General features: G+C 41.8%; 1 protein-coding gene across 1 annotated transcript; it reads right to left on the bottom strand.

Moving 5' to 3' along the window:
- Nucleotides 1-1,727: 1,727 nt before the first annotated feature.
- CHRNA9 (cholinergic receptor nicotinic alpha 9 subunit) lies at nucleotides 1,728-12,770 on the bottom strand. Its single transcript, XM_032866236.1, has 4 exons — nucleotides 12,681-12,770; nucleotides 11,849-12,003; nucleotides 5,521-6,053; nucleotides 1,728-2,340 (listed from the first exon to the last, which is right to left on the bottom strand). Exons 1-4 carry the CDS (start codon nucleotides 12,681-12,683, stop codon nucleotides 1,799-1,801), a joined length of 1,233 nt encoding a protein of 410 aa, XP_032722127.1. The 5' UTR covers nucleotides 12,684-12,770; the 3' UTR covers nucleotides 1,728-1,798.
- Nucleotides 12,771-13,562: the final 792 nt, after the last annotated feature.

Genomic DNA, 13,562 nt, shown 5'->3' on the forward strand with positions numbered 1-13,562 from the left:
AGCCCCGCATCGGGCTCTCTGCTCAGCGGGGAGCCTGCTTCCCCCTCTCTCTGCCTGCCTCTCTGCCTACTTGTGATCTCTGTCTGTCAAATAAATAAATCTTAAAAAAAAAAAAAAGGTAGAGAAGCACAGGAAATAATTTAGGGCAGAAATTCAAAATGCAGAATGAGAATCCCTCAGACTCTCCTATCTCAAATCATGATCTATCATGCTCAAAAGCATGGTGACTTTAGCAGACCTGGCCCAAACTCAGAGTCACAGAGATGAGGGTCTGAATCCCAGCTCCTCTTACCACCTCATCGAATGTTGAGAAGGTAGGTCACTTCCATCCACCTTCCTCTGACACAGTATCCTTCCCTGAGAAAAAGGACTAGAAATACCTGCCTGGCTGGCTCAAAGAGTTATTGTGAAGATCAAAAAGGATGAGACTTGTGTATAAGATTTTCTCTGACACCCAATGCAAATGGACATCATGTAGTTTTATTGTATGTAGGACAAACCCAATAAATGCATGGTGAATAACTGAATGAACAAATGGATGAGCCCAGTTTGCTGATGATCTTGTGTAAGTCCAAGACTAAATGCAAGAACAACTCCATCTTTAGGGTTTATATAAAATATAACCACTATACATGACATCATCATCATGAAGAAAGTTCTCTTCCCCCATTGAATTGCTGACTCTTAGACTTTCTTCATATGGTATGAAACTTTTTATTCCATCATTTGAGAAATGACTTGAAATGCACGAGTCCTGAGAAAGGTAACATGGCAACTAAAATCGCACTAAGGAATCCATGCTTTCTTTTTTAAAATTTTTATTTTTCTTTTTTTCTTTTCCTTTTTATTTCTTTCATTTTTATTTCTTTTATTTCTTTTTTTTTTAAGATTTTATTTATTTATTTGACAGACAGAGATCACAAGTAGGCAGAGAGGCAGGCAGAGAGACAGGCAGAGAGAGAGGAAGGGAAGCAGGCTCCCTGCTGAGCAGAGAGCCCGATGTGGGGCTCGATCCCAGGACCCTGGAATCATGACCTGAGCTGAAGGCAGAGGCTTTAACCCACTAAGCCACCCAGGCACCCCTATGCTTTCCTTTTTTAAAGCATGTTTTCAAGGGGCTAAGTGGCCGAGGGGGGGCTGTAGCACCTGTGTGGCTCAGTCGGTGAAACAACAGCTAGGTTTCAGCTCAGGTTGGGATCTCAAGATTGTGAGATGGGGCTCATGCTCATCAGGGAATCTGCTTGAGAGTCTCCCTCTTGCCCCTTAAATAATTGTGTGATCTAGAGGCCAACTACTTACCACTCTGGTAGGCTATCAAAGGTATCCTTCTTTGTTTCTTTCATCTTCCTACCCTTGAAATTTTGGACCTCTTGCTTAACAATCGTTTTTTTCCTGCTAAACTCAACAGGTTTAGCTATAATATTGATTTGAAATTAAAAATAAAAAGTAAACATAGCAGGGACGTCTGGATGGCTCAGTCAGTTGGGTGGCCAACTCTTAACCTCAGCTCCAGTCTTGATCTTGGGATCCTGAGTTTGGGCCCACAATGGGGTCCACACTGGGTATGGAGTCTATTAAAAAAAAAAGAAAGAAAGAAGAAAGAAAGAAAGAAAGAAAGAAAGAAAGAAAGAAAGAAACAACATAACCCCTACATTTTAGATATATATTTATTTGTGTATATAAATTATACATATGTATTTACATGCATGTGTGTGTGTGTATGTAAATCTGACTTGGAAAAATATTGGAGTAGATCATGGGGAATTTTACTGATTCGTCTCCACACACCAAATGCTTGCTAATCTGCTCTTGCGATGATCAAGACAGTCATCACGAACACCATAATGAAAAAAACCCACATGAAGAACCGGTCTATGACTTTTGCAACCTTCTTCCACTCACTCCCCTTGGAGTTGGTGGCCTTGTGGTCTTTGAGGCACTTGGCAATGTACTCAATATTCCTCATCAGCATCTGGTACCGAGCACAGTAACCGTCAGCATCCTGTGGGTTCTCACCATGACACCCCAAGTCATTCTTTACCAGTTTGTTTATTTCCTTCTTCCTGGGAAGTCCTTTGTTTCTGTCTGTTTGCAGATTTGGCTCTGGAAGCTTGCCATATACCTTTGTGAGGTGGGTTTGCTCCCTGTCGTGGCGGGGGCTAAGGCAGCTCTCACCCACATCATAGACACACAAGACCCTGGACATGTATTTCAGGATGACGACCCTGGCCCAGCGTGGCACCGGCCGGGCCTCAGCCCCACAGAAGTGGACGTTCATCACCATAATGGTCAAGGCAGTGGAAGCTGTGATCAAGGCCATTGTGGCTATGTAGTATTTGCCTGGAAAATAACCACAACCAAGTTAGCTTAAACTGTCCTCATGTTTGGCTCAAAAATACACAAACACCTTTTCTAGAGAACTTGTAGACACTAATGGTTACCAGCATAAGCTTCTGAGTCAAACTTCCTAGATTCAAATCCCAGCTCCATTGCTCACTCAACTGGTGGCCTGGAGCAAGTTAGATCATCCTGCTAAGCCTCAGCTTTCTCCTCTGTAAAATGGGTATAATAATTGGATCTAATTAATGGAAATAGGATGAGGCTTAATTGAGACGGTATGTGTAAAGTTCTCAGCACTGTCCCTTCACTGAGTTAAAGGTTTCTAAATGTTGCCAGAGATCGTGATGTGAAAAAAATTCTACTCTCAACAAACAACGATCCTGCACAGCTCTCAGAATTGTCCTCAGACCTTATTACTATGGGTAAGGAAGGAGCCATTGTGTCACTATTAGTCTTTAACGTGTGATTGCAAAAAGCAATATTCATGAAAAAGGAAAATTAAGGAAAGAAATAATAAAGGTAAGGGCACAGACTTAGAAAATACAGAACATAAAACCAAGAAGATGAAGAAAAGCAAAAGCTATTTGAAAAAAGGAGTAAGATTGATAAACCTTTGATAAAACCTCTCACAGAATAGAGGCAAGGTAGTGGGGGATAGAGAGGGAGGGAGAATGTAAAAGAAGAAATAACAGAATAGAAATTTAGAATACAATAAAATAATATTTAGCTGCATGATAATATATTTGAAAACCTAGATGAAATTTCTAGAAATACATAAGACATCAAATTTAGTGTAAGAAAAAAAGAAAATTGGAATAGAAAAGCTGCAGAATTTGTCTTATAGGTGAGTTTTACCGAACTTTTAAAAGACAGATAACTCATATCATGCAAGTCAAGTTGTTCCAGAAATAGAAAAAGAGAGAAAACTGTCTAGCTTAGTTTATGAAGTCACTTTAGCCTTGATTCCAAAAGTAACAGGAAAGGAAACATTAGGGCCATTTTCCTTATAGACATATTTTAGAAAGTCGTATAAAACTTGTTAGCTAATTAAATCCAGTAGTGTCTTAAAATGGTAATTCATCATGATGAAGGAGGATTTAGTTCAACATCAGAAAACCTAATTCACTATATTAATGAGGCAAAAGAAGAAAACTCAGATGATAATCTCAACACATGAAAACAATGCATTTGATAATATGCCTCATCTACTTATTTGTTAAAAGCTCAAAGTAAACTAAGAATAAATGGGCCTGTTTTAATACAGTAGAGACTATGGGCCAGAAGCTTAGATCAAATGCTACACTTAGCAGAATACTTAAACACATTTCTATAAGACTGGAAGTGCATGTCGTAGGGGCTGCAAATAACAAGTTGTTGTTGTTAACAGATATGCTCTGTGTGCACCCTTTTTAAAAAGATACATTTTATATTATCACAGGAACAGAATAAATAATGTTTGCAGAACTCCTGAGAAGCATCTCAAGACATCTGTCTTTAGAACTTTAGCCAACTTGCTGTTGAATGTCCCTGCTAAAGAAGAGAGAGTGACCTGCCAATTGTCTTGCCTCAAATGGGACTATGATTACAGATCATCACAGTCAATCATTTCTGTCTCAGGAGAGGTCACAGAAATGCCAGTACACCTCTTCCTCTTTATTAGTGGTGGGCGGGAGCGATGGAGAGAAATTTCGGTGTCTAGTTCTCAAAAATGCGTGTGTGGGTCTGTGTGTATTTGTGTCCATGTGTTGGTGTGTCTGTGTTTTTTCGCTTGGAGAGACATAACAAGGAAGAAATCTCCAAACAAGGAAACCAGTGTGGTATTGTCTGAGTATCAGGTAATATTGGATTCAGTAGAGAATAAAAGAGCAGTACAACATCCCTTTCATATCGGTCTCTAAGTCTCTGCATGTTCTGAAATTCCTCCTCATTGTTTATTTTCATAGAAATTATGTCTAGCTTCTGATTTTGGTAAGCATCTAGTACAAGAGCAAGTCATGGAAGCAGAGGTCTTGGAGCCGAGTAGGTCCTTGGTGGCGCTTGGTAGCATTAGGAAAGGTCTCAGAATGAGGTAGGGAGGGGCGCCTGGGGAGCTCAGTCCATTAATCTGCCTTTGGCTCACCTCATGACCCCAGAGTCCTGGGATCGAGACCCGCCTCCCTGCTCAGAGGGGAGTCTGCTACACCCCCTTCCTCTGCCCCTCCACCCACTTGTGCTCACTCTCTCTCTTTCAAACAAGTAAATAAGATCCTTTAAAAAAAAACAAGGTAGGGAGAAGATGAGGGGGTGGGAAGGGGTCGTAGTCTCTGTCTCTAAGCCTACCCTTTATAAGGACATTCTATTAGAGCAGACTTTGGAAAATATGGTCCATCCTAAAGTCACCTCAGGTTCCAAATTCTTGCCAAGATTGCTGAATCACACTCTTTGGGTGTAGGCACCAGCATTTTAACAAGCTCTCCCACCTCTGTATACCCAATAAAGGTTAAAGATTATTCTATGAAGGGTACATGATGGGCTGAAAAATCCAGTCAACCATTTCTACCCTGTTTGCCTCTCTTTCCCAAGAAGACATCCCATATGCTGTGAAAAGATAATAATAGTCACTACTGAAGGTGTACTTACCATATGCCAGCTTCCACGCTAAGCAACCACACAAGGAGTAGCAATTACACACACTTTCCAGGTGATGAAGCAGAAACTAAAGGACTAAGTAACTCACTTAAGATCGATCATGAAGAAATGAGTGGTAAAATCAGAGTTCAAATGCAGATTTCTTTAACCTCAAAATCAGAGCCTTAACTTCTAAACCAGTGGAACAGAAAGTGCATCAAAATCACCCAGAAGTCTTGTTAAAACAGATTGCCAGGACTCACCCCAGAGTGTCTAATTCAGGAAGTCTGGGGTCGGCCCTGAGAATCTGCATTTCGAAAGCAAGGCTGCCCTATGGATCCAAGGATCACACTTTGAGAACCCCTCCCTCTTTTGTGTAAACTCAGAGACAATAAGCCCAGTTCTGGAAAACAGCCATCTCTGTATTGAAAGACGCCAACTGAAGACACCACACGAATCATGCAGCCGCTTGTGTTGCGTCTGAAGTTGACCTAACGGTTATGAGTTTAAAGGGACAGATGTTATCCCACTCACTACGAAGCTAGGCTCAAAGCATAAGGCCCTTGAACTCACCTATCAGAGGGACATTTTCTGAGGCCGGCATGATCTCTGCCACCATGAGCTGAAATACAGTCATGGCCAACAGGATGGTCACTCCCAAGGAGACCTTTTCCCCAGAGGCTGCTGGGAGATAAAAACTCAAGGGAGCCAGAAAAGAGATGAGGACGCATGGGATGAGGAGGTTGACGATATAGAACGAGGACCTCCTCTTCAGAAGGAGAGTGAATGTCACATCCGGGTAAGGCTCCGAGCAGCAGCCATAGGAGATCACATTCTTTACAGCAGGCATGCCATGAACCTCCCACTCCACATCTTCGATGAAGTCGGAGAGATCTCCAGTGTCTAGGGCATTGAATATGTCCACCTGGTTGCCGTTGTAAGTCCAGGAACCAAAGGTCAGGTTGCACTGCTGGTTATCAAAGGGGAAATAGGTGACATCCACCACACAGGAGCTCTTGGTGATGGCTGGCGTATCCCAGGTGATCAGCCCGTCATACCGCAGGACCACATTGGTATTCACGGGCTCAGAAGACTCATCATCAGCCCTGGAGGTCAGAGAAGGGAAATGAAAGCTGCTTGTCAAGACAACTCATCAACTTCCTTACTCTGGACAGTTCACCAACCTGTGCCCATCCCTTCAGTGTCTCTGGCAATGGATCACCATTGTCCCCATCACCCTGGCTGAAAGCTGGAATCAACTCCAATTTGCCCCTACCTCTCTCTCCCGTAACTACTCAGGGCCAACTTTTCTTGGATTCTTCCTTTAAAGCATCTCTGCTCTATGTCCCTTCCTCTTCATTTCCAAAGCCACTCTCTTAGTCCAGGCATATTGATTCAAACATCTAGATAAAAAGATCTAGGAAGGAAAGCTCTGCTTACCTGATTTTGTTAACTTTGGACACAAGAATATTAAAATAGGCTTTTGTTGCTGCTGGAAGAGCTGTTAAGTATTTATTTGAGAATGCAGACAAAAATTCATTTAGCCAGGGGCACCTGGGTGGCTCAGTTGGTTAGGCATCCAACTCTTGGTTTCAGCTCAGGTCATGATCTCACGGTCTTGGGATCCAGCCCCGCATCAGGCTCTGCACTCAGTGTGGAGTCTACTTCAGATTCTTTCTCCCTCTCCCTCCTGCTTACTCTCTCTCAAGCAAATAAATAAAATCTTTTTCTTAAATCATCAACCCATATTCTAAGAGATAATAATTTATTCTAGATATATCTTCTTTTTAGTTTATCAACATTTATGCCTGGGTACAGAATTTCTATTTTTCTTTAGAGAATGACTTTCTCCACCACCATTGTAAGGCAGATGAAATGCTGATCAAGGTCCCCCAGCCTCCCTTGGCCAGGGGCTGGCTGTGTGACCTGAGCTACATCCAACTGATTCAATTTCTTCAGAGTTTAGATCTTAAGCAGAATGATCCAAAGACCAAAAACAGTCACTCTGGTGATGCCTCCTTATAAAACAAATCAATAAACCAGCTCAGTAGTCCCTGCTCTCTCAAACCCTAGAGCAGTCCCAGTCTATACAGTCTGTCCTTTCTAAGAACTGGTCATTGATTTTTTTTTTCCCTTTAATTCAGTGAGCTGTACCATACCCTTCCTATAAATTCCTTTTTTCAGAAGATAGCCAAAGTCAGTTTCCAATGCTTACAACCCTAAATGATAGGTTTTTATTAACATTTAATGCATGTTTCCCAGTCTTCCTTATAATTTTTTCCTACTTAATGTATTATGGCTAAATGTCATATGTAAGGTATCCTAGATTGGATTCTGGAACAGAAAAAGTCCACATTAGTGGAAAAACTAATGAAATCCAAGTAAAGTCTACAGTTGAATTAATAATATTGTATTAGTTTTGACAAATGTACTATGTTATTTTGATGTAATGCTAGATGTAACATTAGGGGAAACTAGGTGAAGGGTGTATGGGAATTCTCTGTACCATCTTTGCAACTTTTCTGGATATCTAAAATTATCCCAGAATTTAAAAAGTTAATTACCCCCCCAAAAAATATGATACAAAATTTAAAATGTGGTTATTCATTCATATTCTCCTGCAACACTATTTTCATGGCAAATAGTTTTCCTATATATTCCATTATATAGCTATGCCATACTTATTTAACCAATCCATCGATGTTCAACATTGTCTTTTCCAGGTTTTGCATTTACAAGTGATGCTATAGTCAAATCTTTGCATTTATCCACTGACTCTTTTCTTACATTAAATTGCCAGAAGAGGATTTGCTGGATCAAAGAACTGGCATGTTTTTAAATTATTTTTTTCCCACTTACTGGAAATTGGGCACCACAACACTAACTGTAATGGTCTGATTGAAGCGGACAAAATCAGACCATTACAGTTAACGTGTGGAGCTCAATTTTTAATGAGGATCTTTAATAAGGCGTGTTTAAAGAGAAGGATCTTTAACACAGGTCTTCGTGAAGATAATAAGATGAAGTTTTTTGAAAATCCCTGAACCTAACCTCTGTAGTGATGAGAAATGGATATAGTTAGCGGAATGAGAAGTGAGCACTGTGATGAACTGAGAATATCACTCACCCATCCTACCTTCCTCGGTGCAAGAGGAGAGATCTCAGGATCAGAGAGAATCTATTTGGAGAATTCCATATGAAAAAGAAGTCCCCCTCTTTCTTTCCAAGGCTAACTTCCCTCCTGGTACTGTGATTCATTTCCTCCCACATCTCCTTCATGATTTTGCTTCTCTTGGTCGCTCTTATTTTCTCTGGCCCATCGAAACCCTTCCCAATGCGTTCCCCAGTCTCTCCTACCAACTTCCCTTCTTCTCAGGCACTTCCCACGTCCCGCCTCTCCTTCCACACACTGGAAGTGATACACACTGCTGTCACTTCCCCATTTTGTTTTTTTCTTGCAATGGCTTCTTCCCAACATGTGCTCTTTCAAAGGTCATTCATGACTTGCAAACACACAAATCTAAAAACCTGTTCTAGGTACCTATCCTATTCAACTCTTTCCAAGCATTTCACACTGTAGGTTGTTCCTGGACATCCTTTCTTCCAGTGGTTTCTATGACACAACTCTCTGTCTTATTTCTCCTTCTATACCTTTAACCATTTCTTTTAAGTGTCTTCTGTAAATGTCTGCAGTGAAGAGTTTCACTAACTTTATCTGCAGCCATTTTCTCTCCTTCCTTGAGTAGTTCTATAAGGGCTTTTGATATCTCCTCCCCGACCTTCTTTCCAAGCTTGAGGATTGCCTTTTCAGTCCTTCTTGGTTGTCTCCAAGTGGACGTTCCTTTGGTCTCCCAAACTGAACAAGTCCCACACCAAACTCCTCATCATTTTCCTCAAACCTGTTCCTCTTCCCCTCCTTTACATCCAATCTCATCTAACAGGTTTGCCATTTTCTCAACCACGAGATGACTTAAGCAAACCTTAATGCCAAATTCTAGACAGATCTTTCTGAATATGACAGGGTATCCAATTCCTCACTAGCTCTAAAATCCAAGTGTTAAGATGGCCCATGGAAAGCCAGCCATTAGAACTATTTCGTAACAAATGCACATTTGGAATTTCTATAACCCAGTCTCTACCCAATCTAATGTCAGAAATCCTTGCAGACTCTTGCACTAACCATTATATCGGCCATACACTTAGACTAAACAACTTCACCAGAACTTTGAGCCCTGATTTATTTATCTCTTTACTGATTTGATAGCAGAGCCAGTACCTGCTTGAATAACTATATTGCTAAAGAGCTCACTAATTCTTGGGAATAGTGATTGCTCAAGTTACGCATTATGATTATTTTTAATTGTTTATCTTCCCTTTAACTTTTTTCATTGTCTTGATTTTTGTCCTTTACAGAAAATTTCTCTTTTCCCTACCTTATTTTCTCCTTGATTGCTTAACATCTCCATTAAGTCTTCCCAAGAACTTCTGGCTTCCAAACTAGCATCAACAAACTCAACTGCCCCTCCCATGAAGTAGCTCCCAGACCCATACAGAAGCTAATCACACCCTAGCAAGTCCAGCCCCATTGATTCAGGCTCCAGTGGCGAATCTAGATGTGAAGCTTCTTCCCGCCCAAACTATCTTTCTCACACCTGACTGGATCACTACCACATAGCCCTCTTTCCTCTCCCCACCACCACTCAGAAAGCCTATTTTGTGGTCTCTGAGGTTCTATGCCAGCTTCTGAGAAATAATGAGAATATTATATCTGGGATCAGAAGAGTCTAAAGGTCCAGGGATTCAGCTAGAAGGACCAGGGTCAGAGAAATGGTTATGACTGAGGTCCCTTCTTTGTCTGATCCTATAACTCTCTCGTGGTCTAATTTTAGCTAGTTATAGGAATGCAAATGATGTCCAACCATAGCCACATTTAGAGTTTCCTCTAAGTAATAAAACTCTGACATTACCGAGAAGGAGAATGCAAAGCAGAATAAAGGATCTGTGTGCAGCAGGAGGGAGGAGATCACTAAAGAGTCAACCCAGAGGAACAAAAAGAGAGGTGATTAATCAGTGCGATGAAAAGATTCTGTGTGTAAAAGGGACAGGGAACTGAACTCACACACGTCAAGGCCCAAAGGGAAAGAATTTACCAAAGCCACAGCAGGTCTGCGTGAGCCCATGAGCACACAACTGGTTTCTGGAATAAGCGGGGACTGGGGCAGGCTTAACTTAGGTGACCATGCAAGCTTGCAAAGAAGCATGTCAGTAAGAGTTAGTCACTTCTTCAGCCAACCAAAGCAGAAGGAAGAGGAGAACCAGCATTCTGTTTGTTTCCCAGGAAGAACTGTTAGAACTGATAGAATGCTGTTAGTGTTCTGTATCAATTCTATTCTCTGATTACCTACCCTGTGAGTGAGAGGAGCTAATGGACGACATGGTTCATTCTCTTGCTGTGTGTGTGTGTGTGTGTGTGTGAGAGAGAGAGAGAGAGAGAGAGAAGGGGGGAGTGAACTGGTATAATAAAGCACTAACCCTGGGACATTGTTTTGCTTGGAAAGGAATATGGAAGGGCCCTCTGGCCACCCAGAGTGGAAAATGGTCAGCGGGATCAGGGCTATGAATAATTGGTCATGACCCTTGGCTGAGCTATCTGAATAAGGAACAAGACTAAAATCCAGGCTGCAACCCACCCCTGTCTCCTCCTGAAGAGAAACTCACGCCCACTAGAAGGCTGAGCTCTCAGGAGAGCCCCCCTGAACTGCCCCTCCTTCACCCTGTTCTGAGTCAAAGAGGAACCATTCCCAACCCACAAGAGCTTGGGTTCCAGAATAAGAAGAGAGAAGCTCCTTTGACAACAGGTGGAACAAATGAACCTGAACTGTGATAGACCAATGTGGTTCCTTCTCGAAGTCTGGTCCAAGGACCAGCAGCACTGACCTCTGGAGATTCTAGACAAGCAGAACATCAAACTCTACCCCAACCTACTGAATCCAAATCTGTATTTTAACAAAACTCTTCATGTGCACTTACAATTTGAGAAATATATCCCTTCTATGCCTTCACACAAAGCCCCTTGCCCTGAAACCAAGAAAGGGTAACTGATGATCTTACAATCTAGTTTATCCTCCACCCCAAAGTCCAAAATCCACAGGTCAGCCGCTAGCTGGTCCATTCTGATTTAATCTTAGTAATATCACCGTTATTGATACATGATCTTGGGGTAGGGAGCACCACTATTATGGATTGAATTATGTCCCCCCCCCTCAAAATTTATATGTTGAAATCCTACCCCCCGGCACCTCAGAAGGTAAACTTATTTGGAATAGGGCCATTGTAGATGTAATTAGTTAAGACAAGACCATACTGGAGTAGGGAGGGCCCTTAATCCAACATGACTTTTGTTTTTAATAAAAGGGGCAAAATGTACACAGACAACACACAGGGAGAACACCAGGTGAAGAGGAAAGCAAAAATCAAGGTGATGTTTCTACAAGTCCAGGGACAACAAAGGCAGCCAGCAACCACCAGAACCTAGAGGAGATGTGTGGAGCCCATTCTCCCTTACAGCATCAGAAGGAACCAACCTTGGACATCTAGCCTCCAGAACTGGGAGAGAATACATTTCTGCCATTTGAGCCCCCCAGTCTGTGGTCCTGTGTTCCCACAGCCCTAGGAGACTAGTAGAGCCTATAATAGAGTTTCTCATCCAACAGGGGGAAGGAGCTCTAAGCTTTTATGACCTATTATTTTATTATCTAAGATCTTATGATCATCATTCTAGGGCCTAGGTAAATGAATTGGAACTTAACTTCAAGCGTGTATAAAACAGTCCTTTCTCATTGTGTTTAAATTCTGTTAAATCAGTAAGTTCATTCCTGAGAGATGACTGACTTGTACTTACTTGTTATATAGGACAATATCAGGCCTCCACACCAGGTCACTGGGGATCCTGATGGAGTCCAGTCCATCGTACTGGTCTCGATCCCACGTGAGATACACGTCATGCCAGATTTGGCGGATCCATAAATAGGCAGTCAGAATCTGGTTTCTTTCGTCCTGTACAAGCAACCATGTTATAACTCTGTCCAGTAGACTCCTCAACCAAATGCTTTCCATCTCTAGAGCATTTGTTCTTTGCAACAGAAATTCCAAGAGCACAAATCTACTTTCACTAAATAAATGAGAGCTTTTCTAGTCTCTCCTTTGACGGACTGCAAAAGCCATATTTTTTCTTCTGCTTGATTTAGTGCTCTGAATGTAAAGTGAACAGACGTTCAAGGCATCAGATCTTTTCATAGGTCAACAGCCCACATTTCTCTGGAAATTGGTCAACCAACGACTCACTTAAATGAGAAAGTCAGGAAATATCTACACTGTACAGAAGAAAGTCTTTCAAGTTTCATAATTTTGTGCAATTAAACACATACAAGCACAAAACAAGATATGCCATCTTAAAACACCACATTTCTTTAAAAAAAAAAAACAAAACAGGGGCACCTGGGTGGCTCAGTGGATTAAAGCCGCTGCCTTTGGCTCAGGTCATGATCTCAGGGTCCTGGGATCGAGCCCCGTATCAGGCTCTCTGCTCAGCAGGGAGCCTGCTTCCCCCCCCGCCCCTTTCTCTGTCTGCCCCTCTGCCTACTTGTGATCTCTCTCTCTGTCAAATAAATAAAATCTTAAAAAAAAACTTAAAAATTAAAAAAAAACAGGAATAGAATTCATAGAAAACTTACCATTTAGCCATTTTTAAGTGGATGGTTCAGTGGCTTACGGTAGATTCATGATATTGCACAACCATCACCACTGTCCAATTCCAGAGTATTTTTGTCAGCTCAAAAAAGAAACCCTATGACCATCAAGCCATCACCCACTATTCCCCCATTCTTCCCACAGTCCCTGGCAAGCACCACTCTGTTTTCTGTCTCCAGGGTTCTGCGTGTTTTGGACATTTCATAGAAAGGGAACCAAGTGATCTGTGACACCATCTCTGTTTAGACGATCGAGACTGTTACTGTTAATGGCCAGGATTATGTAACATCTAGCGAAATGACTTTTGTAGAGAGCTTCCTTCCTTGGTATTCCCTTCCCCCACCAGCTTGTACACGTTCCTGTCTGGTCTCATTTCCTCTCAAATTCCAGGTAATGCATCTCTTTGGAAAGCACGGCGAGTTTCATCCTAAGCACAATTTCATAGAGTCACCACTTTATTTTACTCACCATGTCCTTAATCTGAGAAAGTGTAATTTGGAGGGTGACATTCAGGACTTTATCTGTATCTTCTACTGGACGAAGAGCATTGGAATAATCTTCAAAAAGGTCATTAAACAACTTCTGAGCGTATTTTCCATCTGCTGTTTCTACAGCTGCTCGAAAAGAGGGACTGAGATCAACATTCGATATCATGTATATTTCAAGGCAAAGAACAGCAAACTGAGGGCTAGAACTGGGCCTGACACAGTATCAGCTAGGGACAAGCTTTGGGTACACGAGAGTTAGTCTTCTGGCTAGTCAATAAGAGGCATGAACATTTCCTCACAGTGAGAGCATCTGTTCTGTTTGCTGGCCCAGTCCCACCAAAGAAATGGCCCCAAATGATTACACACCCATCAGACTCT

Source organism: Lontra canadensis, unplaced genomic scaffold (genome assembly GCF_010015895.1).
Source record: "Lontra canadensis isolate GAN:19392208 unplaced genomic scaffold, GSC_riverotter_1.0 scaffold1, whole genome shotgun sequence".
NCBI classification, from domain to species: domain Eukaryota; kingdom Metazoa; phylum Chordata; class Mammalia; order Carnivora; family Mustelidae; genus Lontra; species Lontra canadensis.